Source organism: Glycine soja, chromosome 15 (assembly GCF_004193775.1).
Source record: "Glycine soja cultivar W05 chromosome 15, ASM419377v2, whole genome shotgun sequence".
Classification (NCBI taxonomy): domain Eukaryota; kingdom Viridiplantae; phylum Streptophyta; class Magnoliopsida; order Fabales; family Fabaceae; genus Glycine; species Glycine soja.
In genome coordinates, this window is record NC_041016.1 from 41764869 (window position 1) to 41792485 (window position 27617).

Consider the following 27617-nt stretch of genomic DNA (forward strand, 5'->3'; position numbering starts at 1 on the left):
TACACAATTTCAATCACAATTTAATGATCCAAATATAACTATTTATCACTTTAATCATATCAAAAACACAAATAAATTATACAAAAATGTTTCTCAATCCACGGGGATCAAAATCCCCCAAACAATTTCATATAATCATATAGGAGGAATTTCAATACAATAAACATCCCAAAATAGATCCCAATTTGATCACATAAGGATTCCTACGCATGTTCATTCTAATCTCAATTGCGATAAACTCTTCCTTTACCTCTAAGCAGACTCATGTGTCTATTCTGACAACAATAACAGTATCTCTAGCATTTTTTGGATATTCCTCAAGCTTTTCCTCTGATTGTTCTAATAGGGTTTCCAAGCGTTAGAGAGAAGTAGAAGAGATTGAAGCCTCCATTTCTTTACTGTCTTCGTGTGATGCACTTTTATCTCTCTGTGAACACTATTTTGGAAATCTCAATGGTGAAGGTGTGCGAAATTAAATTGCAAACTCGATTTTAAAATTTCACGATGATTCAATGGTTAATGAGTCTTGGATCTTAGTTTTATTGGACAGGTTTTTGAGAAGAGGAGAAGGGAAAACGAGATTGAGAGGAAGAGAAAGCGCAGAGACTATCGTCATTCCAAAAATTGACCTTACATGTCTCTATTTATAGCTAGGTACTCTTGGCCTATTATTTACTTTATTTTTCTTTATTTTTATTATTTTATAAAAAAGATCTCTATTTTATTTCCTATCAAGTGAATAAATAAAATATCTCTTTTTTTTTCTTCAAACCATTATTTTAATTAATAACATTTTTTCTCCTTATTTATTTAATTATAAAAATCTCAAAAAGAGGTATGTGAATTTTGAAAAGAAGAGTTTGAGAGTTGTTTACGCATAGGGAAGGTATTAGCACCTCACGCGCCCGTCACAAGGGACGACAACTTTTAATCGAGTGTGCAAAAACGTAACTTCAATATTATTTGTTTTCCCTTTTTATATTTTTTTTATCTTTTTGGGGTCGACAAGGGTGTTGCCATTGCCCTTTTGTATCCTCAGGTGCGATGAGGAATTCAGACATACGTAGTTCTTTAAGTCTAAATGTTTGTGTGTTAAATTGATTTTATGTTTTTGAAAGATTGATTTTAATTTCAAACAAAAAAGTCATTTAAGGCGTTGGACCTTGAAACAATATTTTAAATTTTGAAAACCGGAGAAAATCGGTAAGGCGTTGGACCTTGAAATGATCTTTAAAATTTGAAAAGAGGTGAGAATCGTTAAGGTGTTGGACCTTGAAACGATCTCAAGTGATATTTGATGAAATAAAGAAGTTTGGTTATGAATTGATTTTATCTTGGTTTTGTTTATTAACTTTCAATCTCTTTAAAGACAACTTTACAACACTAGTGATCGATTAAGATTGAACATTACATAGAAAAACGAGGTCACCAATGGTAGATGGAGAAGATGGATGTGCATATAATAACAAGGGGGACCCTTAAGAGTACATAGATCACATTCAATCCTAAAAAATAAAACTAACTGACGGTCGCACAAAGAACACGGAACAAGAAATGAAGTAAGGAATGATCGTGGTTGCGATTCGGTAGCGCCTCGACCTCATTTCCTCTTCTTTCTTCTTCTTCTTCTTTTTGTCTTCTCTCAATTCCCTCACCTTCTAAACCTTGAAACCCCTTCTCAGCCCCCCTAGCACGCCTATTTATATAGGCAAAGGGCCATTTTAGGGGACTTGCAGCTTGCCCAGGCGAGCTAAGGCTTAGTCCTGAAGTAATTGGCTCGGCCAGGCGAGTTAGTTCCTTCACCCTGAAGTCATTTGGTGGCCTAGGCGAGCCAGAGGCTAGCCTGGGCGAGCTAGGGTCCAGGAAACTCAAGGAAAAAACCCTTTTGCCCCCCTTTTTGGCATCTTTCGCATTCTTGATCAAAACACTGAATGATCATCTATTTCGCACTGTAACTGGTGTTTCAACACCGTAAGTCGACTAGCAAGGATCAAAAGATCAATGAACGATAGTCCCCGGATGAAATTAGGGTATGACAACATGTATCTTACAATTCAATACATACTTAATTTATCACATACACCCAATCTCAATCACAATGTTATAATCCCAATGTAACATGTTATCACACCTCATGAATCATATAAACATCACACGGTATTAATATTTACATGGCACAAAACATGTATATATTAAATCGAATTATATTATTTTCAATTAAAAAGAATTAATAAATAATTAAACTAAAAATGCATTAAAAGTATTTATGGTTGAATCTTAATATATTAATTTCCTCCAATTTATTTTATTATTTGAACTATTAATTCCTAATTTATTTTAACAATTCATATGTGTGTGTGTGTGTTATAATCATCAACGTGCAATAAGCTTATGAGACCCAAACATGACAAAGAAGGTTTCTAACAATCTAATTCTCACACTAATCTAGTAATTCTTGTCCAAAACACAAATAAATTATACAAAAATGCTTCTAACAACATGGGCAGTAAAACCCCACAAACAATTTTACATCATCATATCAAAATCAAAGGAATCAAAATCATAGGTTCATAAACATGAAAGCACCGAGAGCACTCAATTTTGTCAAGCAATTCGCATTAGGGCATCAATTGACCCGTCAAACATAACATCGTGATTATAATCATAAAGGAAGAATTACAATATAGTAAACATTCCAAAATAAACCCTAATTTAATCCTCAAAGGATCCATACACATGTTCATTCTAACCTCAATTTCAATAAATTCATCCCTTACCTCTAAGCAGGCTCATGTGTGTAGGCTGACAGCGATTGCGGTATATCTAGCGGTTCTCTAAGATTCCTCAAGTTTTTCCTCTAGTTGTCCTACTAGGGTTTCCAAGCATTTGATAGAAGAAGGGATTGAAACCTCAATTTTACTGTCTTCATGCGAGGAACATTTCTCTCTCTACAGAATCTTTTTCGTTAATTCCAACGGTGGGAATGTGAAAATTTGAGTTTTGAAGGTGGTGTCCTAATTTCAGGATGATCCAACAGTTAGTGAATCTGGGATCATAGTTTTACTAGGATAAATTTGGATGTATACGAAAAAAAAGAGGGGATTTTGGAAGAGGAAGAAGGAAGAATGAATTTAGGAGGAAAAAAGAACTAGAGACGTATTGTAATTGTAAAATCTGATATAGATGTTTCTATTTATAACTAGGGTACTTTGAGCCTATTATTTACTCTATTTTTCTTTATTTTATTATTTTATAAAAATGAATTCTATTTTACTATTTCATCAAATAAATAATCAATCAAAACATTCCTTTATTTTCTAAAACTTCATTTTAATCTAATTATTTTCTAATACTATGAAACCCTTATTTCAATTAACAAAAACCCTTTCCTCTTATTTATTTAATTTCTAAAAATCCTATTAATACAAAAAAATTGATAGAAAGACCAATTCTATATATAAAAAAAAAACATTTTAAGGGACCAAAATAAAACTTCCTAAATTTATAGTAGTTAACTAAAACCATAAATTTAAATAGAAGACCAAGAGTATATTTTAGTCATCAATTAATCAAAATGTCAAACCATAATTTGTTTATCACACCATAAAAGATCTAACACAGTAACATAACAATCATTGGTCTAACATAGTATTGTCTAGGTTGACTACGACATGAATGCTAAGCAAGTCTACCCTTGCGATGTTCATCCAAATTTACGCCATTACCCTGACGACGGGTACTTGAGGTATCTATTTCTTCTCTTCTCTGAAAGTGTCAAATTAAAATGATAATGAAAATTAAGAAATTCATTTGATAATGATAGAATAAAAAATTTGTGAGTACTTTCAACTACAACAAGCAATGGATACCAAGTGCATAAATAGACGATGCACACAATGATGAAGAGATGATATACACAACGTTTCGTTTCATAACCTTCACCATTAATGCTTGCCATAAACATAAAAAGGACCAAACAAGAAAATCATAAATTTTTGAGGGAGTAAAAGATTAATTAAGTCTCAAGATTTTATATGCCTTTTCACTATGATATGGTCACATAGCTATATATCATGATAAGTTGTATTCGGTATGATTCTTCACACCAATAACATCGTAATCCAAAAAAATAAACCACCATTAAACGCATGTGAAGTGTTAAGGGTTTATTCACCCAATTGAAGACCAAGGACTACACAATGGTTAATGGCTATGGTTGTTATTCCACATACACACAACTCGAATCCTTACACTAGAGTTGAGATCGAGGAATAACTGTGACTCCTTTTCAATCCTACAACCACTACATTAGGTAGGAGACCTAAACTTTCCCTAATTTTTCTACTCCAAAATTTGCCTGTGAAATTTCTAATTGTTACTTATGTTAATCATTCATGTTCTGTCATTCAAATTTTTCTCATAAACTATTCAAAGTTTGCTTCAAAATAATCCACCCTTATACAATTTAAATTGGCCATCGAGAAGTTTTTTTAAAGGATAGATTTTGTATGCACTTCTTCAAAGAAATGCTATTATAATGTCAAATGTTCTTGTTCATCTAAGTAATTTATCTGCATATAGACCCATCTTAGATCTAATTCATATGTTAACGATTCATTAACCACCTGAAATGCTTTATTGAAAAGATCCCTTCACAATCCACCAAGACCAAGAACATACTTTTTGGCCCTTCTTCATTTCCCAATCATCACAAGCATTAGTCTTCGCCTTAGAACTGGAATTAGATCTTAAAGACATGAAGACTACATCATTTTGGATCAATTGAAGGGTAATCACTCCCCATATAAGAATTTGTTAAAAACATAGTCTGAGGTCCTGCTCTACACTAGTATAATATCTAGTGGTGATGTTCTAGCACAAATCCTAAAGACCATTTTCAATGGAAAAAGTTGGGTAACCCAAATCTCTCCAATAAGATAGTAAGTTTGGTATCATACTTTGCATAAGTTTAACTTAGGACTTGAACATGCAGAAAACAAATTATCATGAAATATATCAAATTTGGCTAGCTATCATGACGCCTCTTGCTCTAGGTTCTTTGATAAACTACAGGTCTTTGGTTGTTTGTGTTTTCCCTTGGCTTACTCCATTCACAAATAATAAACTTCTTTTTAAGCACAAACTCTATTCTTGGGCAAGAGTTCCACTCAAAGCACATTCTATTGTTATTATCCTCAAAGTTCAAAAGCATTTGTCTCACGCCATGTTCATTATGTTGAGAATATTTTTCCCTACTCTTCCTTCTTTCAGTCAACTTCTCACGACATCTCTCCTACCCCACAATCCAATTCCTTACCTTCTCCTCTAACACTTTTCATCACACATCACATGCAATCAGATTCCTCCATTTCAAATTTCATCCTCACCTACTAACTTGTCTCCTAATTTGTCTTCATCCTCTTCGTTTATCAATGCTGATCTCACATCCAATTATTCAATGTCAACACATCCCATGTCCACTATTCCTAAATCATCTTCTCAGTCTAACAACTTGTACTCAAGGTCTTCTCTTTTGCCTGTGTGGATGATCCTCTCTCAGCCTTACTAGATGCTAGGTCCATTCAACCAATGGCAACATGTTCTAAGAGCAACATTTTCGAGCCAAAGTTGTTAGGAATTTTATAATTCCTAATTAATTAATATGGGCTACACATTATATTATAACATTTATATTAGTTATTTACATTTAAATGGGTTCAATATAAAGTGATCTATTTAAGTGAGTCCATTAGATTGCCAGAAAAATTGATATGTGCTTAATTAGCGGAAACCAGTTTGGCCCATTAGGGGATAATGGGAACCCTAATAGGTTTAAAACATAAGGCATGGTTATGGTCCCTGATACACCAAATCAATAAACAGTTTCTCCACTCCCCATCTGAAGAGAAAATGAAGGTCCCATAAGAAAGAAGGTGATTTGGTTGAGGAAGGTCTTTAAACCAATTGTTCATGACCACTGTCAGATTCCACTGCATGTTGATCAAGTTCTCTATGGATCCAGGTATTCCTTAAAACCTATTGATAATTTGACGTAATGTGTTTTTGTGTTCATTTGATATTTTATAAGATTTATTGAAAATTTCCAACAAGTGGTATCAGAGCCATCATTACTGTCAGATTATTAGGATTTAAAGCTGTTGTTTGATATGTATTATATCTGGATCTTTTTTTGGTTATACGAATCCTAATTTTATTTTGGGGAGAAACTATTTTGATCAATAAAATTGTAAAACCCCTAAATTTATGTGTTATGGCCATAAAGTTTTTCTCCTCTTTAGAATTAATAAAAGGTCTCTGCATTTGATTTACGGGGTTGTACAATTTTTTTTGTTTGTGTCGCATTTGCTCGCATATTATTCTATTTGGGATAAAGGCTCTACGTATCTGGTGTTGGCATTAAGTACGTGGCACAATTTCATAAATATATATATATTTATTTATATGAATCAGTAATAAGACAATGGTCTTTTGTCTTATATGAATAATTTATTATTATTTATTATTTTTTGGCCAACAGTTTTTTTTTCATGAAACGGCGATAAGCTGATAATTTATGTTATTCATGTGGTTAGTATAAATTTGTGATAGTACCGTGATATATTTGTTTCGGGTGCGTAATTAGTTTACCATGATGTAGTTTTCAAACATTTACTGTTATCACAATTGGGTGCAAATTTAACCATTATGGATCATTTCCATTTATTTGCATGTCCTGTAATTTTAATTAAATTGATTGAACCATTATGTTGCCAAAGTAACCTCTATTGCGTAAATTAATTTAATTAAATTGCATGGATGTTAGTATGAAATTATTTATGCGAATTGTGATCAGCCCAAAGGAAGACACAATTTGGCCAAATAATAACATACCTGTGATGATAAATATGTGACAATTATAAAGTTTTTTTTTGTGAATAATAGTCGATACCAAGTAAGGCTATTATTTGACAGAACTAATTGTCAATATTTGATCATTGCGTTGGGAGTACCAATTACAAATTAATTTCTCTATCCAAAGACTAGAATTAATGTTGTGCTCGGTATCTTGTGATGGATCTGTTATGGGAAATATTTGCATGTCTTGTTATATATATACGTTATATGACTTGCTTGATTATTTGTGAACATGCTATTATTTTTTGTTCTCTCTTTAGTTAATATTACCAGTGCTGCAAATGTTGCCCAAGTGAATTCTATCCCAATATTGAATGGGACAAATTTTAAGGTCTGGAAGGAAGCCGTAGAAATTGTTCTTGGCTGTACGGATTTGGACTTGGCACTGAGGATGGAATGACCCATTTCCACTCCGGAAACCTCTAATGAGGTAAAAATTGAGAAGTAGGATCGGTCCAACCGAATGTGCCTTATGATCATGAAGCGCTCTATTCCAGAGGCGTTTCGGGGCTCTATTTCTGAGGGTCAAAGTGCAAAGAAATTCCTTGAGGAAATTGAGCAATACTTTGTCAAAAATGAAAAGGCGGAGACAAGTAACCTTTTGGCTAAACTCATCTCCATGAAGTATAAAGGCAAAGGGAACATAAGGGAGTACATTATGGAGATGTCCAATCTTGCATCAAAACTCAAGTCACTTAAGTTAGAGCTTGGTGAAGACCTGCTTGTGCACTTGGTTTTGATTTCGCTTCCTGCATACTTCGGGCAATTCAAAGTGAGCTATAACACTCAGAAGGACAAATGGTCCCTCGATGAGCTTATATCTCACTGTGTGCAAGAAGAGGAGAGGCTACAAAGAGATAGGACTGAAAGTGCTCACTTGACTTTGACCTCTCAAAAAAAAAAAAAAAAGAAGACTAAGAGTGCTGCAGAAGGGACTTCTCAGCAAAAGAAACAAAATAAGGATGAGGAATTTGCTTGTTACTTCTGCAAGAAGTCGGGACACATGAAGAAAGAGTGTCCCAAGTATGCCGCATGGCGTGTGAAGAAAGGTAAATTTCTTACTCTAGTTTGTTCAGAAGTTACTTTGGCTTTTGTACCTAAAGATACTTGGTGGGTAGATTCTGGTGCTACTACTCAGATAAGTATGACTATGCAAGGTTGCTTGTGGAGTCGGCTGCCAAGTGATGATGAAAGATTCATCTTTGTGGGTGATGGCAAGAAGGTTGCAGTGGAAGCTATTAGAACTTTTAGATTACAGTTAAAAAACTGGATTTTATTTGGATTTATTTGAGACTTTTGTTGTACCGTCTTCTAGACGGAATTTGATTTCTATTTCTAGTTTGGAAAAATTTGAATTTTTTTGTTCATTTGGAAATAATAAAGTTAGTCTCTACCCAAATTCAAATATGGTTGGTTCTGGTTCTTTAATTGATAATCTTTACATGCTTGATGTTGTTAGTTCCTATAATGAAATACTACAAATAAGTTCACATGGTACAAAACGAAAATTGAATGAGAATTCAGCCACCTTATGGCATAAGCGTTTAGGCCATATCTCTAAACAAAGAATTCAGAGACTTGTGTTGGATGAAATTCTTGACCCTTTGGATTTATTAGACTTTGAGGTCTGTATTGAATGCATAAAGGGAAAACGAACAAGCATAAGGAAATTAGGTGCTGAAAGAGCTAAAGACGTCTTAGAACTAGTGCATACAAACATTTGTGGTCCTTTTCTTACAACTTCTTGGAATGGACGACAATATTTTATTACGTTCATAGATGACTACTCTAGATATGGTTACCTATATTTGATACATGAGAAATCTCAATCCCTAGACGTTTTTAAGACTTTCAAGGTTGAGGTTGAACTTCAACTTGGAAAGAAGATTAAGGCTGTCAAATCTGACTGTGGTGGTGAGTACTATGGCAAATATGATGGATCAGGAGAACAACGTCTAGGACCTTTTGTGCTTTTCCTCAAAGAGTGTGAAATTGTTCCGCAATACACTATGTCGGGCAAACCCAACATGAATGGTGTAGCAGAACGAAGAAACCAAACACTTAAGGATATGGTGAGAAGTATGATTAGTCATTCCTTTTTGCCAGAGTCACTTTGGGGATAAGCCTTAAAGACCACAGTTTACATCCTTAATAGAGTGCCAAGTAAAGTAGCTAACAAAACCCCTTATGAACTTTGGACTGGTAAAATGCAAAGCATTAAACATTTGCACATTTGGAGTTGTCCAGCTGAGGCATGACCTTATAGGCCATATGAAACAAAGCTGGACTCAAGAACAATTAGCTGTTATTTTGTTGGCTATGCTGAACGCTCTCGGGGATATAAATTTTACAATCCTACCTTAAGATTCTTTTTCGAGACGGGAAATGCGAGATTTCTTGAGGAAGTTGAGTTTGGGAAGGAAGAGAACATAAGAAATGTTGTCTTTGAGAAATAACCTGTTATTTACAGTGATCAAGTTCTTGTACCTATTACTGTTCAAGACACAATTTCAGTAATAGAAGACAATGTTCAAACTATTAACATTGTTCCAAAACAAGACAACAATGAGGTTCTCCCTCAAATACCTTTAGAGCAGCCTCAACAACCTCAAGAAGGATTCAAAGGGTAATATTGAAAGATATAAGGCTCGTCTAGTTGCTAAAGGCTTTAGTCAGAAGGAAGGCATTGACTATAAAGAAACCTTTTCTCAAGTATCTTCAAAGGATTCTTTTGGTTAATTTGTGTAATTTTAAGACGTCCCATTTGTTATATTAAATTGTCTTGTATTTTTTGGTTAAATTGATTGAGACAACATGTTGCCAAAGTAACCTTTGTTACCTAAGTTAATTTGATTGAATTTACATGGATGTTGCATGGAATTATTCATGTGAATTGTGCTCGGCCCAAAGGAAGACACAATTTGACAGAATAATTACATGTTTGCAATGGTAAACATGCGGTGATTATAAATAGTGTGATTTTCCATGTGAATAATGAAATGTTCAAAGACAATCATTATTTGACCGGAATAATCATCATATAAGATTTCCATGTGAGCAATGGAGTGTCCAAAGACAACCTTTGTTTGACGGGACTTATTACCAATGTTTGATCAATGCGTTCAGAGTACCACTTGCAGTAGTCTTTTTCAATCCAAAGATTGAGGATTAATGGTGCATTAGGTATCTTGTTTGGGTCTTGAAATTTACCATAAAGATTATTTGTGCATTACATGTTTATTGTTCTCTTCTTTAATTGTTGTTGTTGTTAATACTATAGTTTAAATTACTCATATGTGAATCCCAAATCTACATGTATAAAATTTAGAGTTTGAAATTATTTTTTGTGGGAGTCCTAAGGTGATATATGAGTAATCTTGGTATGCAACACTAGAAAGTAGTAAAGTGCATTATGCATTAATTGAAGAGAACAAAGAACTACATGGTTTCATATCGAAAGTCTAGAAGTTTAGAGATCATTGGGTATTCTGACTTCGATTTTTCAGAATGTCTTAATAGCAACCACTCTACATAAGGATCCATATTTAACCATGTTGGTGGAGTTAATATTTTGCTATGAGACATCAAACTAGAATTTATGATTGCTAAATTATTGTAACCGGTTTGCCTATTGTCGCCAACATTAAGTAGCCATCAGGTGTTTATTGAGACAATATCTTAGCAATCTTATTAAGGATTCAACCAAATAAAAGTTGGTGACATAAAGTATTTGGTTGTTAAATAAAGAATCCAGAAAATATAGATTTGTATATAACATATAGGAACTCATTCCATGCTAGCTTATCCACTTACTAAAGGTATGACACTAAAGTTTTTTTTTCACGAGCACATTGCTCATATGGGTATAATTCCTGACAATACCTAAGTTTAGTGGGAGTCTTACTCATGTTCTATATCTTAAGGTTTACAAACATTTTTTTTATTTGGATTTTTTTGCAGAAATAAAGTGATGTTTATCATTATATTTTGAGTTTGTTTTGTGTGCAATATTTGTATTGCATTTTGGATTGATCTCTATAAAGAATAAATTTTGGACTAGTTGGAAATAGACATGATTAAGATTACATTGTATGTAATTTCCATGCCGCTTATCCATATTTAATCTATGTCATTGAGTATGAGTAACAGTGGTGATCATTGTGGCTTAGTCATGCTAAATTGTGATGAAAACTGTAGTGGTTTCCTATTGCTACATGAGATGGACCAGATTGTATAAAAGGAGTCTAAAAGTAAATAACATACGGTTGCACGCCTAAAGAATTTTGATATAAATATCTAAGGTTAATATGAAGCCCAAGTGGGAGATTGTTAGGAATTTTATAATTCCTAATTATTTAATATAGGCTACATATTATATTATAACATTTATATTAGTTATTTACATTTAAATGGGTTCAATATAAAGTGATCTATTTAAGTGAGCCCATTAGACTACCAAAAAAATTGATATGGGCTTAATGAACGGAAACCAGTTTGGCCCATTAGGGGATAATGAGAACCCTAATAGGTTTAAAACATAAGGCATGGTTATGGTCCCCAATACACCAAATCAATAAACAGTTTCTCCTCTCCCCATTTGAAGAGAAAATGAAGGTCCTATAAGAAAGAAGGTGATTTGATTGAGGAAGGTCATTAAACCAATTGTTCATGACCACGGTCAGATTCCGCTGCGTGTTGATCAAGTTCTCTATGGATCCAGGTATTCCTTAAAACCTCTTGATAATCTAACGTAATGTGTTTTGGTGCTCATTTGGTATTTTATAAGGTTTATTGAAAATTCCCAACAAAAGAAGCTCCATCTAGAACCTTAATTTTCACCTCCAAATCTCGTGGAGCCTTCATGATTTACCAAATCTTTACAGCAATGTGAGTTCGAAAATGCAATGTCTGACTAGCTCAATGCTCTTGTTGCTAATGGCACCTGATATCTTGTTATCTAGCTTCATCACTTCAAAGCAATTTTTAACATATGGGTTGTATGAATCAAATGCAAACCTGATGGCTCGATGACTTAATATAAGGCTCGTCTTGTTTCACAAGGATTTTATCAATGTTCAGAGATGGACTACTGTGAACCATGGTACCTTCAATCTCGTTTTTGAGGTGCAAACTATAAAGCTTGTTCTCTTTGCCATACCTAAATGTGATCCTTGAGCCAAATTGATGTAAATAATGTTATCCTTCATGGCTCAATAATTAAAGACATTTACATGATCAACCGGGATTGTCCATCTGTAGTATTCTGACCATGCTTGTAAATTGCACAACACCTTATATCGATTGAAACAAGTATCCTGTGCTTGGTACGAGTCTCTTAGAAGCTCTTTGGATTTTGGTTTCAAAAATTCAACATGACAGTTCCCAATTAACATTTTGTTTTTGGCCCAATTCCAGAAATTAAGATCTTGCCTGTAAATCTCTTTAAAAGACCTTGGTGTTCTAGCATGCTTCATGGGGTACTGAGATCATTCCCATTGCCTCTGGTTTTCCTTTTCACTATACTTGTGCGTGATGCAAAGTCCCTAGCCACTCCTCTCCACTTCCATGCAATTAGGCTACAAAAAAATCTTCGATTCAGTCAACTACTTGGCAAGATATTGCATTTTCTGTCAACAAACTCTCTCAATACATGTGTGCACTGACTGCATTACACTTGCAAGCTAAGAAATGGGTTCTTCACTACCTCAAAGGCATCATAATGACTTTGGACTTCATCTATGTCCATGCATTTGTGTTCGAGACTCCGTCATATGAAATCCACCGCAACTTACATAGTTTACTCTGGACTCAAGCCCATTTAGTGGTCATGCAAGAAGCATTCCACTGTGGCTAAGTCAAATACAAAGGTGAACACTAGTGGGTCTACAGTTAATGAACTCGTGTGGCTACAACAACTTCCAGCCTTCCATGATTCAATCTACATCTAAATCACTTGAAAGAGCCTAAGTGGGTATCGATTTTATCAGATTATCAATTTCTTTGTAATACCTCTCTTGATTATTTTACCAGAATTATGTGTAAATCCTATTGTATAGTCTGTATATTATCTATACCTTGACTCTGAATTATGAAGAACATAGCTTTCTTTCTTTACAAATTGTGTATAGGCAAAAGGCTGAGTACGAGCTAGTCTATTATGCCCCATAGTCATGGTCATTGTGCTCTCATTTTTGTCGCAAATGGAGCTTAATATACTATGATGACATTTTCTTTGTTTTGTCTTCCTCCATTTTTTCTCAAATGAGCCCTAGCCACTACACCAATATACTTGCTGGACGCCATATTGTAGGTGCTACACACCCATTTTTCACCCATGATCCTAGCTACTACACTTCCTCCATGTCATCATATATTGAAACCCTATACATTTTGACGGTCATTGGCTAGTGAAGCTTCATTTTTGTCAGTTATATTTACTAACAGCTAACAATTACATTTTCCTAGAATATGGGTTCGAGCATAACTCAACCCCAAAAGCTAACTCATAGGATGAAGGTTAACCCCCACTTATATAATATATCTTGACACTATCTCTAACCAATGTGAGATTGGATTTTTCCCAATATATCTATAGCCCTATACATTTTGATGGTCATAGGATGAAGGTTAACCCCCACTAATTCTTGTCTCTATTTATAGTGAAGATTGCCACCAATTATAATAAATAAGTTCTCTTGAAAGTTGAAACAAAACAAACTTGCACTGCATCCATTTAAATAAGTTTCATATAGTAAAATGTAATCTTTCACTTTGCATTTAAACCATTTAAACCTTAGTGATAAAAATTCAATTTCCACTATGCATTAAATGCACCTTATCTTTTGGCTTGGAACTGTTCAATTCTCCTTTCAAGCCAAAAGAGAAATATCTTTGATCAATTTGAAAATGAACAAATTCTCCGTCCAACGAAACTATCTCCCAACATTTCTACAATATTAGAAAACTTCACTTTATTTTTCACTTTGCTATCATGGTTCCTCTTTAAGGCTTGTCCACCCAAATAGCAAATGTTATCTTTATTTTTCTGTCCTCGCAACGCCAAGTGTCTCGCCTTGTACACCTTGCATCCCCACTTTAAACTCGCATACTTGAACCCTTGTGATGTCATATCTCCCATAGAAATGATATTGACAACAGCAGAAGGTACAAACCTCACATTTGATAATGTCCGAATAACACCATCATGGAGCTTCACCCTCATGCTCCTTATGCCTTCAACCTTCATTTTTTCACCATTTCCTAACTTGAAATGGTCGAATTCTCCATCGGTTTTCAAAGTGTTAAACATCTCTCAATCTCTACTAATGTTCTTTGAGATAGTAGATTCCACCACCCATTTTGTTTTAGCAACCTCATCGTTTGTTGCCAAAAACATGTCATCTTCATCTTCAACACTTTTTACTACATTAGCTTGAGAATTGGTGTCATTTTTGTTCATATCTCTTAATTTCTTCAAGTCCTCCTTCATTTGTTTGCACCTTACTTGCACATGATCATTCTCCCCGCAATAGTAACATTGTATATCTGGTTGCGGACACGATTGCGATTTTGATCTTCCTCCTGGCCTATCATGTATCCTTGAATGATTCCTCCCTCGCTCAGACTCCACCACAACTATTGTACTGTGTTCATGATCAACATTTTCAGTTCCCATCATTCTCTCATTTTCTCTAAGAGTGGTAGTAACCTCATTCAAATTCAAAGTTGATGTTTCGACAAGCATCGTTAGAACCAAATCTTTGAAGGATATTGGTAGTGAGAGCAACAACAACAACACTTGTTCCTCATCAGAGAGTTTATCATTTGCATTCAACAATTGACTTACTAGATGATTCAACTGGTTGATGTGATCATGGAGATCTCCTCCCATCTCCAGTTTGAGTTGATACAACTCCATCTTCAAACAAAGATGATTGGTTAGCGATTTTGATGCATAGATATTCTCTAGCTTCTCCCACAAGGCCTTTGGTGTTGTCTCCTTCAACATGTTGTGTTTTATCTCAGGAGCAAGGGCTAACTGGATTGTGCTCATAGCCCTCCTTTGGATCTTAGTCCACTCGGTTTCATTTATAGAAGCCCACCTTTCATCTTCTAATGCCTGATCAAGACCTAGTTGCACTAAAAGGTCTTGAATAGTACTTTGTCAAATCATAACATTTATTTTTCCACCAAATAACGGTATCTCGAACCTTTGTGTGCTCCCTGTCTGATACCACTGTAGGATAATCAATGCTCCCACGCACAAAATTACCCACACCCACAAAGGATCATGAGAACACAACAAAGATTACACCATAGGAAAAATAATAATGAGCATAAGAATTTAGTGTGGTTCGACACCTCTTGCCTACGTCCACGAAACTTCCTCAAAAGTATTTTACTATCACAAAAATGATTACAAGATTGTAACTTATCCTAAATAGTGTATCACTCTATAAACCCAAGTATCTCACTCAATGATTACAAGAAATGATAATGTTCTTACACAAAGAAACTTTTCTCTGAACAAAGTAACTGTTTCACAATCTCTCTTCTCACATACTCTCTTCATGTGCATCTTTTTCACTAATTATTTTCTCTATTTATAGTGAAGATTGCCACCAACTATGATAAATAAGTTCTCTTGGAAGTTGAAATTAAAACAACATTCAATGCATCCATTCAAATAATCTTCATCTATTTAAATTTAAACAACGTAAACCTTAGTAATAAAAACTTAATTCCCACTGTACATTAAACACAATTTATCTTTGGGCTTGTAACCGTACAGAATGTTATGAAATTTCTAATGTACTATAGTGATTTATGATGTGTACGTGCATTTATTTTATGCTTATTGCAGTAGTTAATGTATTTTCAAATTAAAGTACAAGTGTTAAGCTTTGCATTTATGATGGGTGGATGAACAATTAAGTTGTTAGATAGAAGTAACTTTTGTTTTGTTACTTTGTAAGCTTATATAACTCAAGCACCCTACGTATGTGTGAATATTAGATTCAAGTTTCTCTTCTGAGAAATTGTTGAGTGCTGGAAAGTTTATTTCTTTTGACAGCATTTTAAGATTTTCTGTTTTTGTTAATCTCCTCTGGCAATAGGAACCTAACTTAAATTAACTCCTACTTTCTTCCTCTAAGATTATCATAGCTCCTTCTTTCGTTGTTCTTGAATTTTCCCTTCACTTCCTTGCTTCTTTTCTTCCTCTTTCCTTGTCACTCTACTGTTTTCCATTTTATTCACCAAAAGCTTCCCCTCTAAACTAGGATTAATTGCAAAATTAAAACTGCAGATGATACCAAAATCACAGATTCACTATATTAGGAGAAGGATTATAAGTGCAACTGTAAGCCTGAAAAGCCCACCCCCCCCCCCCCCCCCCCGACTCATTTTGAACTTTCAATTACTTCTAGTAAAATTTGTGTCAAATGATGAAGATGAAACCAATGCATACATTAACCAACAAGAAAATTTAGGGTATAGAATTAGGATAATTCCAGGAGTCTAAACCTAATTTGTGTACAATATAGGGATTTGCTGAAAGCGATGAAGATTCTCTGTTCAAAGCATACATTTTACTAACAAGACATTTTTTAAGAAAGGGATCTAAAGCAGGTGAAAAGAATACCTTCATCCACATGTTCTCGGACTCTTATGCATCAACCTTCTTTTGCCTTCTTGTCAACTTCTTTTTTTCCAAGTTGTCCTTTTCTTCCTTTTCCTCCTTTTCACTAGCATCCTCAATCATTTTAGGCTACTCAATATTGAAAACGAGGAGCAAGTTAGGAAAAATTAAAATAATTTTTATTTTCAATTTCCAGCATAAAATTAAATATACAACATAATACAGTATATAAATTAAGAATGTTACTTTATTTTTGTCAGCCAGATTATATGGGTACGAATGGTACTTCAACCCTTTTACATAGATCATGTATTGTTTCCTCCACACCTGATAACAAAAGCCAACTATATACAAATCACAAAATAGTAACCTTCTCCCAAGAATATGTCCTAGTTTTCCATTAGTGGTCAAATACCAACAATCCTTTGTTATTATATCAACAATCCCTACTATGTGACTTGATTAGCAAACTCTTTTATGAATCATTATATATCATCCTTAGAATGCTATACACATTTTAAGCATTCTATTGGCAATATATACCAGTCATACAAAGAGAATACAGAATCCTTCATCTGACTTGATAACAAAGACCAAGACCAAAATTTAATTATCTCATAACACTATCACCATCCACAAGTTCATTTCTAAGACAATACTACGTACTCTTATTTTTCCATAATGTGCCTACACAACAGCACACCACACAAACCTTCATGCAACATTACCATCCTGTCCCAACATCCCACAAGTTAATTTGATCCACTTGATTATGGAAAATAATCGTTGTTAAATAAGATCATTTAAATGGACGAATGCATAGCATATAAATGCATGGTACTTTTATTGGGAAAGCACTGCATTTAAATTTTGTCAAAATCATAAGAAATAAAAGAACTGAACTAAAAATACCAAACTGCATGTGCTCCATTGATCATTTAATTTATCAGTATTTTCGAATAAAAGAAATCCTAATAATATATCATAATTAATAATTAACTAATTGACATGCCACAAATTTCAAAACTCCCATTTTGCCAACTAAACAAATAATAATTAATAAGAAATTCTTTTAAAAGGGATCTAAAGCGATTACCTCTGTTTTCTCAAACATGTTCTCAGACTCTTCTTCATGAACCTTCTTGTCAACTTCTTTTTCTTCTAAATAGAACTTGTCTTCCCTCTCCATGTCTTCTTCGCTATCATCGTCAATCATTCTAGGCTACACAAAATAGAAAACGAGGAGAAAGTTAGGAAAAATTAAAATAATATTTATTTCCAATTTCCACCACCAAATTAAATATATAAACATTATAATGCTACTAATGAATTGGGAAGGTATAATTATATGTTTGGTCTTAGTGGCATATGCTAATATCCACTGATTGGAGCTTTATGAAAATTCATCACTGTTAGTAACTAACATTTAAATAGATGAATGCATAGTATATAAATGCAAGTACTTTTTTTGGGAAAACATTACATTTAAATGTTGCAAAAACCTTTATCAATATATAAAAGGGATACAATTTCTGTAACAGTATCCACATTTTTTAGACAATTTTATTTTTATTTTTAATAATTTTAAAGTAGTAACAATAATTAATCATCTTTAACTATAAAGATTAAAACTGACCCACTAACCAAAATTAGATAACAACCCACTAGTCATTCACTACTTTCATTGAATAATTTTACCTTTAAATCATTTTTAAATTTTTTAAATTTTCTTTTAATTTACATTAACTTTTCACTACTTTTATATAGACATTTGTTTAACCCCATTTCAAAATGGTTGGCCTTCACGCGACCTAGTATAAATTAGTTTATTAGCCTTTGGTGAGGAGACATTTTTGTATATATGACGCCATAACTTCAAAGAAAAAAAAAAGTAGACAAGGCCAAAATCATTATAATATTAATTTAGAAATGCCATAACTTCAAAGAAAAATTAAGTAGGCAGGACCAAAATCATTATAATATTATTGTAGAAAAAATGATAAAATAAAATATTAAGATTAGAAGAAAAAGGATGAGTAACTAATTAAGCAGTCATGGATCTCCTTTCTGTCACAATGAACATACATGTGAGATTGTTATTGTACCTAGATAAATTTAAAGTTTTATTTTTTAGAACCAATAGTTATAGAGTTTACACATCAAGGAAGAGAGGAGATAGAAAGAGAAAGGAAAATAACAATACTAAAAACTCTTAAATTTTCTGAGATATCATGGAATTTCTCTGGAAGTATTCAACTCTTCAAATAGCATATTAACACTTTGGAATCCAATTTCTTTAGCAAACCTGAAGAACATGGGAAACTAAAATAATGAAACACAATTTCCTTTTTTTAGTGTATTAAAATCCATAATTTGTAACCCAATCACCTGAATCATTTATGATATTTTGTTTTAAATTTTATGATGAAACAGTAAAATGTCCCATCTTTATCTACACCAAACCTAATACCTCCTCTGTTATACTTGGTACTCGAGGCCCAAGAAACCTCCAGAAAGCGAGAGAGAAGGGAGGAACGTAACGTATTTTATTCATGCTTCAACTGTTGATTTACATGGTATTTATAGGTGGTTAGAAGCTTCTAGATGCCTTCTAATAGAACTAACAAAAACTGAACAACTAACAAAAGCTGCACTTTGTAGGCGACCTTACCCATACACTCAGTAACTTGAAAAGGGTCATAGTATTGTTTACCCAGTTTCGAGTAAGCTGTGCCAGTCACTGATGTCTGCCTCTGTGGCCTGAGTTTGACAATAACACAATCCCCCACCTTGAATTCTTGGTCACGACGGTGACGATCAGTGTTAGTTTTCATACGGTCTTGAGCCTTGAGTAACTTGCGACGCAACAGCTCAAAAATAGCCTCGCGTTGACTCAGTATCTCGTGCACTGCGTCTATGTTGGAGGTGCCGGAAATGTACTGAGGATAGGTGGGAGGCTTTCGGCTGAAAGTGATTACGAAAGGTGTCATTCCTGTGGTGGAGTGGCATGATGTATTATAGGACCACTCAGCCCAAGGTAAGTAATGCCCCCACGTCGATGGTTTCTCATGCACGAAAGCTTGTAAGTATTGTTCCACGATGCGATTTGCGACCTCCGTTTGCCCATCGGATTATGGGTGGTACGCGAAACTTAAGCGAAGCTTTGTGCCACTCAATGTGAAAAGTTCTCGCCAAAACTTGCTAATAAACAATGGATCCCGATCCAAAATAATGCTCTTGGGCATGCCATGGAGGCGCCCAACCATGTTCACAAACAGAAGAGCCATCGTATGGGCGGTGTCTTGAGTAGGTAGCATGCCTAAATGCAGTCCCTTCGAAAAACGATCAACCACCATGAAGATGCACGTGTTGCTGCGATACGCTGGAAGACCAGTGATGAAGTCCATGGATAGGTCATCCCATGGTCGCGTCAGAATCGGAAGAGGGCAGAGAAGCCTTGCTAGTTTGCGATTATCGTATTTGGTGTACTGACATGTCACGCAACCCACGATAAACTTTTGCGTATATTAACATCAGTTTTCTTGACAACCGATGTTAATATATTATATTAACATCGGTTTTTACAGAAAATCGATGTCAACGTCCCTCATGCATACACTTATTTTGTTGTACTTCTTTGTTTATAACATCGGTTATTTGCAAAACCGTTGTTATCGTTTTTATGTTAACATCGGTTTTTAAAAACCGATGTTAACAACAATACATTCAACATCGGTGCTTTCAACATCGGTTTTAAAATCGATGTAGAATGTCCTAAATAACCGATGTTGAAAGTGTATTTTCTAATAGTGTTGATCGAAGGCCATGTGAAGTTGTCTTGCAGGCGATGTAGAGTCTTTTGCACTCCCATATGACCACCTGTAGGAGATTGGTGGAACTCTTCTAGTAAAAGCTTGATGAAGAAAGAGTTAGAGGGGAGCCAATCTGTGCAGGATGAGCCCTTTGGTCAGTGTATAATCCCGTATGCCGCAGGATCTTCTTGAATGCGATCACGTAAGTCCAGGAATGTCGCAAGAGAAGCTAGTTCCTTACGAAGATCGTCGAGGAAGACAAATCGTGGCATGGACAAGAGATAAAGAGAGGCAGCTTGGCCTTCCATGGCTCGTGATAGCGCGTCAGCCACCACGTTGGACCTCCTTGCGCGGTATTGAATTGTATAGTCAAAGCCTAACAGGCGGGCTAGATATCGATGTTGCTCTGGTGTTTGAATGGTTTGGTTCATGAGTTCACGTAAGCTATGATGATCTGTTAATATCACAAAGTGGTGCCCTAGCAAGTACTGGTGCCACTTTCTGACCGCTGCTGTGATTGTTGCTAACTCACGTACGTATGTAGAAGAGTTCAATAGTTTAGGGCAAAATTGCTTGCTGAAGTAAGCCAGAGGATGACCCCCTTGCGTCATAACCACCCCCATACCCGAACCTGATGCATCCGTCTCAACCACGAATGGTGCACTGAAATCAGGCAACGCGTGAACTGGAGCCGCCGTGAGGGCATTCTTGAGATTTTGAAATGCATCAGCAGCCTCCTGGTTCCAACTAAATTTCCCCTAGCACAAAAGCTTTGTGAGTGGTGCTGCCAAGGCTGCATGCCCACGGATAAACCTCCGATAAAACCCTGCGAGGCCGAGAAACCTTCTCAGAGCTCGTGGGGTGCGAGGTGTTGGCCATTGCTGTATAGCCTGTACCTTCTCTGGTACTGGTGTGACTCCATTACCAGCTACCATGTGCCCGAGATATTCTAACGCTGTTGCGCGAATGTACATTTCGAGAGCTTAAGGGAGAATTGTCCGCCATTAACACCTGAAAGGCTGTCTCCAAATGGAGAAGATGATCGTGAATGGTTTTGCTATATATCAAAATGTCATAAAAAAAGACAATGATGTATTTTCTTAAGTATGGCTGAAACAACTGGTTCATCGTGGCTTGAAAAGAGGAAGGAGCATTGCATAATCCAAAGGGCATCACCCGAAACTCGTAGTTCCCTTGATGGTACGAAACGCCGTCTTACTGATATCGATCGTGTTCATCAATATTTGATGATAGCCTTGCATCAAATCTAGTTTAGAGAACCATTGTGCCCCTCCCAGTTTGTCGAGAAGCTCATCCACCGTAGGAATGGGGAAACGATCATGCACCGTTATGGCATTTAGGGCTCTATAGTCCACACAAAAGCGCCATGATCCATCTTTCTTCTTTACCAATAAAACAGGTGAGGAAAATGGGTTGGAACTAGGTTGTATAAACCCTCTCGCAAGCATGGTAGCTACCTATTCTTCTATTTCTTTCTTTTGAAAATACGGGTATTTGTAAGGCCTAACATTCACCGGGGTTGAGTTTGGCAATAGGTTGATGGTGTGGTCTGTTGGCTGTGATGGTGGCAGGTTCGTGAGGGGTTGGAAGAGGGAAGCATATTTGGTTATTAAGGTATCAATTTCTAGTAAGGAGTGGGTCGTTTGAGGAGTAAGTTTGGCTGCTGATTCAATACGAATGTGAAAAAAAGTGCTAGTAGGGTTTGTGTGTACAAATCGGCGTAACTGCGAAGGTGACACCTGCTCAACTTCCTTCTCACGATCCCCCTCCAACTCGATTAGTTTGCCACCAGTGATAAACTTCATTGTTAATGCGCCGTAGTCTGTTAAAACTGGTCCAAGGGTTTTTAGCCATTGCACCCCTAGTACTACGTCAGCCCCACACAAGGGTAACACATGGAAATCAATGGTGAAAGATTGCTGTTGAATATGGACTTGTACGGCGGTGCACAACTGATGACAGCGAATCTCCTTTCCATTCCCCACTGTGACGTGAAGTGGTGTTGTTTCTATTGGTTTCAATCCTAGGTTCACTACCACACGATTATGGAGGAAATTGTGTGTACTACCCCCATATATCAAAATACTAATAGGGCGATTGTTGATAAAGCCTTTAAGGCATAATGTTTCCGGTGCTAGGTGACTGGATAACGCCTGGAGACTCAGCTGTGCCGGTGGTGATTCCGGTAGTAACTCTGGCGTGGATGAAGCATCTCGCAGTTGGTCTACTTCCACCGTAGATTCCTCGTCTTCCATGACTAGAAAAAATAAGGAGGATGCGCATTTGTGCCCTCGAGAGAATTTCTCGTCACAATGAAAACATAGCCCCTTCTCGCGGCGACTTGCCAATTCCTCTGGTGTCAATCGTTTAAAGGGAATGGATGTTGAGTTGCGTACCGGCGTTGGGAGCAGAGACAGTGTAGTATTTGTGGATGAAGAACGTGTAGTGGTGGATCCCACCGTGGAAGTTGGTGTGCGATACGGTGAAGGTCGGCGAGCATCAAGTAGCTTTTCTTCCTGCAATCGCGCGTACGACATTGCTTGAGCTAACGAAATAGGTTGTAGCACCTGCCTGCACTTCTCTGCGAATAGATGGACTCAATCCCGAGATAAAACAACTCAATACAAATGGCGCCGGTAACCCAACTATTCTATTTGCTAGGGACTCAAACTCCGAGAGGTATGTCGTTACCGATGAACGCTGCTGAAGTTTGCAAAGTAACCCTGTAGGATCTTCATACGTCGTCGTAGCAAAGCGCGAATGAAGAGCATGGAGGAAGGCTGACCACGAGGACAACTGCACGTTACGATGCATCCACTGGAACCATGCCAGTGCTGGTCCCTCCATGTAGAAGGAAGCTATCGTTAACCGCTCTTGATCCGACGTTGAATGATATTCGAAAAATTGCGTGATTTTGAAGATCCAGTCAGTTGGATCGAAGCCATCGAATCGCGGAACGTCCAGCTTCATACGGTGCAGTGGACTGTGCGATGGTGTCTGTCCTGCCGACTAAGACGATGGCATTTGCGGTTGTTGCTGATTCACTTCGAGTTGCGACATTCGGTGGAGGAGATCATCGATCTTTGAGTTCATGGCGAGTTGTGAAGCTGTGAGTTTTGCAATTGCGTCCTCGAGGCAATCTACTGATCCCTTAGATCGCGTTGATTCCACCATTGATGCTCAATGAAAGCACCACTGTTATACTTGGTATTCGAGGCCTAAGAAACCTCCAGAAAGCGAGAGAGAAGGGAGGAACGTAACGTATTTTATTCATGCTTCAACTGTTGATTTACATGGTATTTATAGGTGGTTAGAAGCTTCTAGATGCCTTCTAACAGAACTAACAGAAACTGAACAACTAACAAAAGCTTTAAAAGAAAATATTCCCTTCCCCAACCTCACCCTCTAATATCACTGCAGCTAACCTACGTACACCACACCAGCTACGCGCCCCACTCTTCATGGCTTCGTTCGTACTCCTTCAAATACGCTGGAGTGGACCTCACCCGAAGTGGCCTTGTTCTTGTCTCTACCTGCACCTCCCTTGCTAACGGTACCCCCTCAGTATCCTTTCTTGTAACATCCTCCATCGCATGCTTGCTGCTCTTGCCTTTCTCCATCACAGGTCAACGACATCCTTATTCACATACACCTGGTAGCCACCTTGTCATAACCTAGCCCAACACTTATTCTGGCCAGCAGCTAGACATAGTAACTGTAAGTCTAGAACATTTTTAGGACAAATATGTTTTTGGTTTATGTAAAAAAAATTAAACTCAGTTTCAGTTCCTCTAATTTTCTTGTCTGTTTTTAGTCCTTCTAATTTTGAAATCCATTATTTTTGGTCCTTAAAATGGTTTAGATAAAAAAGACACACACAAAGAACCCAAAGCTCTCTGTCTATCCAAATTCAGTTTAGAGATTTGAGTAGAGCAACATCCAAGCATAATCCTTTATGAAACTATCATGCTAACTAATAGATTGGTTTTAGGAAGTGTGAAAGTTGTTTGTTTCAAGTTGAATTAGTGTCAAGACTTAAGGTGGCTCTTTGGCAAAATGGAGATGGTGGTGGCTAAATGAGCTAGGGAATTAGCTAGTTGGGTGGGATATTAAAATTAAAAGTAAGGTGATTAAGCCAGGATACTTTGGCAACCAAATTTTAGGGAAGTCATGAGGGTGGGGGGGGGGGAGATGGGAAGTCATGGGTGGATGAGATTGGAAAAAAGGGAATGAAATTTTAGGAGGAGGAGGGGATGGTTTGAATGGGAAGAAGCAATGGTGGATATATGGGTGAGGCATCTTCGAAATAAAACAATAGTGATATCTGGGTCTGGAAAAATGACATCACAAGGCTATATTAATTGAAAACAACTTATCATTTGCTATCGGAACTTGCTACAACTGAAGCAACATTTAAGTCTGTGGGAAAGTAATGTACCATCAAATGTGGTAGCAGTTGCTTTGAAACTTTCTTTAGACAGTATTAAAAAAAGCAAATATGAATAAGCAGAACATTCAAGTACCATACAAGATGATAAACCAGCTTTTGACCTTGTCGGTAAACGAATTTTCTATCTGTAATATGCATTTTTGGAATATTTTATTTGCAAAACTCGTATTTGGATGCTAGATTGTGCAATACAGGTACTTCAGAGCTGAAGAGTGAAAAAAGAGCCAGAAAATACATATTTTGGTTAAATTGGAGACTCTGGTTCTTTGGCCACAGCCATGACTCATGGACTATGCATATTGGCCTAAGCACGGCCCGTCAGATTTCTGAGTTTTTGGGTATGGTCGTGGCCCCTACCAATGCCCAGTGTCAGATTTTTAACGAAGTTTTCACCACAAGAGCACTACACTACCCATTTTGTAAGGAAGTGAAGGAAACAGGAACTCATGTTTTATTAACTTGCAGGATTTCATACAGTATTTGGAGTTAATGTTGCGAATGGCTGGGATTACAAAATAGTGCAGCCAATGGAGCCTAAAAGTCATTGTTTATTACTCGTGAACTTGCAGACAACTTCTATAGGTAACAACTGTTATGATTTGAGAATATGTAGTTGGAATGTATTTTCAGGGTGGAATAGAAATAGGCGTCAATATAAAGATTGTATACACATGTATATGGGATATGATACCCCTTGTACCATAGTTAATATGTTTGTTATTTTTGCTGATAAAAAACAAAATAAATCGTTCATTTGAATTGTTAGTTAACTAAATAGAGAGAGAGAAAAAAACAAGGAAATAGATAAAGTTGTTTCCAATTTTTACTATTCCTTGTACAAATATATGAAAACAGGAAACAAATTCAAAATAAGGTGACAAATTTTGTAAATAAAAAGTGAAAAAAAGTACAAGAAAGTAAATGAAAACAGAAGTAAACATGCCCTTAACTATTTCAAATAAAATTACATTAACTACAAGTTAAAAATAAAAAGTATTTTGAAATTAAAATTAAAATCTTTTTTTTACTACATAAAAAAATGTTGTGGTCAAGCATCAAATTTGATTTAATCAGTTAAAACTATAAGCAAAATTCAAAATATGTATAGGCCTAATGATGGGTTTTAATTAGTGTTGATTTAGGTTCATTGGTGGTGGTTGCATCTGGAAGAGTTATTGTCTAATGCAGGGAAAATGTGTTTTTTTTAAAATTAAAAATCAAAATTATATATATATATATATATATATATATATATATATATATATATATATATATATATATATATTATAGAAAATAGAGGTAAAAGTGTTTTGAAAATAAGTTAAAGATTGCTTTAGCTTCATTTTTGTTAAATGCATTTTGTTTTAAAGTTGTACTTGAAAACCATAAACTATTGACTCACAACCACCACAAATTAACAGTCCCTTGCATGTCAATTTTATGGGTTTGACTTAGGCCCTAAGCCTAAATTCCTAATATGGAATAAGGGTCTATCCAAGTTCTATTGTTATAAAGATGATTGCTAAGGAGAGATCCAAAAACCTAAAAAGAGGGCTTTTTTTTTAGTTTGCAATTATTTAAATATGTAACTCTTAACAAATAATCATTTAATGAATAATGACATTCACACATATTTTCTAGTTTTACATATAAAATAAAATTATTAAATTTACTTGTAAAACTAGAGATAGGATCCAGCACAAAACAACATCCTCCACCATAACAAAGCTAGTTCACATTCTCCTTGTATAGCTAGACAGAGAGACATAAGTTATGACTGCAATTCGAAAATGAGATTTCTATAGTAGATTGGTTGGGCACAGTTGTCATGGTAGGGTAGCAAATGCTCTAGTTTCGTGCCCTAATTGAGTGGAGGGAAGAACCAACAAAAGGAAAATAAGAAAACATTAACTCAACACCCTATTTATCTTATTCATACGCACTGTTAATATTATTTTTTCTTTTCTCAGATATATAAAGGGTCTTAAGGAGGGGAAGGTTCAGACTTGCCTCCTTGGACTTGTTCTGGCCACCTGCATTGGCACATTCCGGACCAATAGCCCTAACTGTAAGAGGACTCTTGCAAAGTAGGCTTAATATTGACACCCTTGGTCTGCCTTAATTTGTAGCCTTGTGCACCTTTATTGTGATAGGTGTAAGCCGATGGGAACTTATAAAGCTTTAATCATCCTTGTCTTATAATCCAATTTTATGAAATTGAATTAGACCCTAAGCCCGAATTCTAACAAAGGATATCTTTACAACTCTTAATAAGATCGGTCTCACACAAAGTGTATGAATAAATCCAAGCAAAGATAAAAAAAAGAATTATTTCTTAATGCAAGTAAAACTATATCAAAAGTTCACTTATTCACATATGATGACATATTTAAAAAATTCAAATCTCATAAGTAACCTAATTTTCAACATTTATACGAAATAAACATCAAATTAAAGAATATTTACAAAAGAAGGAAAAAAATCACCTTGTGCGGAATGATTTCAGGTGTTCGTGGTGGAGTCAGGGGCAATGGTTGATGACGAAAACGACGACGGAAATATGTAATAATTCTGAAAGATGTTTTAGTTAAGCTAAAACAAGAAAGAACAAAGACACACAAAAGAAAAGAAGGATGCAAAGAAGTGCCTTAACCTCCTGTCATTTCCTTCTTCATGAGCTGCCATTGTCAACCTCAACGAAAGCGGAAAAGAGAGACGACTGAGAATCAAAATTTGGGCAAAGAATTTTTTTTAATTTGTATATAGGCTGAGATAATAA

General features: G+C 35.7%; 1 protein-coding gene across 1 annotated transcript; it reads right to left on the reverse strand.

Annotated features, from left to right (window-relative positions):
- Positions 1-3560: 3560 nt before the first annotated feature.
- LOC114386902 (protein Ycf2-like) lies at positions 3561-27617 on the reverse strand. Its single transcript, XM_028346969.1, has 5 exons — positions 27492-27617; positions 27325-27409; positions 17652-17777; positions 16559-16684; positions 3561-3765 (listed from the first exon to the last, which is right to left on the reverse strand). The coding sequence occupies exons 1-4, from the start codon at positions 27521-27523 to the stop codon at positions 16583-16585; spliced, it is 345 nt and encodes a 114-aa protein (XP_028202770.1). The 5' UTR covers positions 27524-27617; the 3' UTR covers positions 3561-3765; positions 16559-16582.

Bases quoted from the DNA above. Each gene is read 5' to 3' on its own strand.
- LOC114386902 (XM_028346969.1), bottom strand. From the start codon at position 27,523: ATGGCAGCTCATGAAGAAGGAAATGACAGGAG. The intron at 27,410-27,491 runs GTTAAGGCACTT...AACATCTTTCAG, and splicing joins GAAGAAGGAAATGACAGGAG to AATTATTACATATTTCCGTC. The intron at 16,685-17,651 runs GTAATCGCTTTA...AATATTGAGTAG, and splicing joins ACATGTTTGAGAAAACAGAG to CCTAAAATGATTGAGGATGC.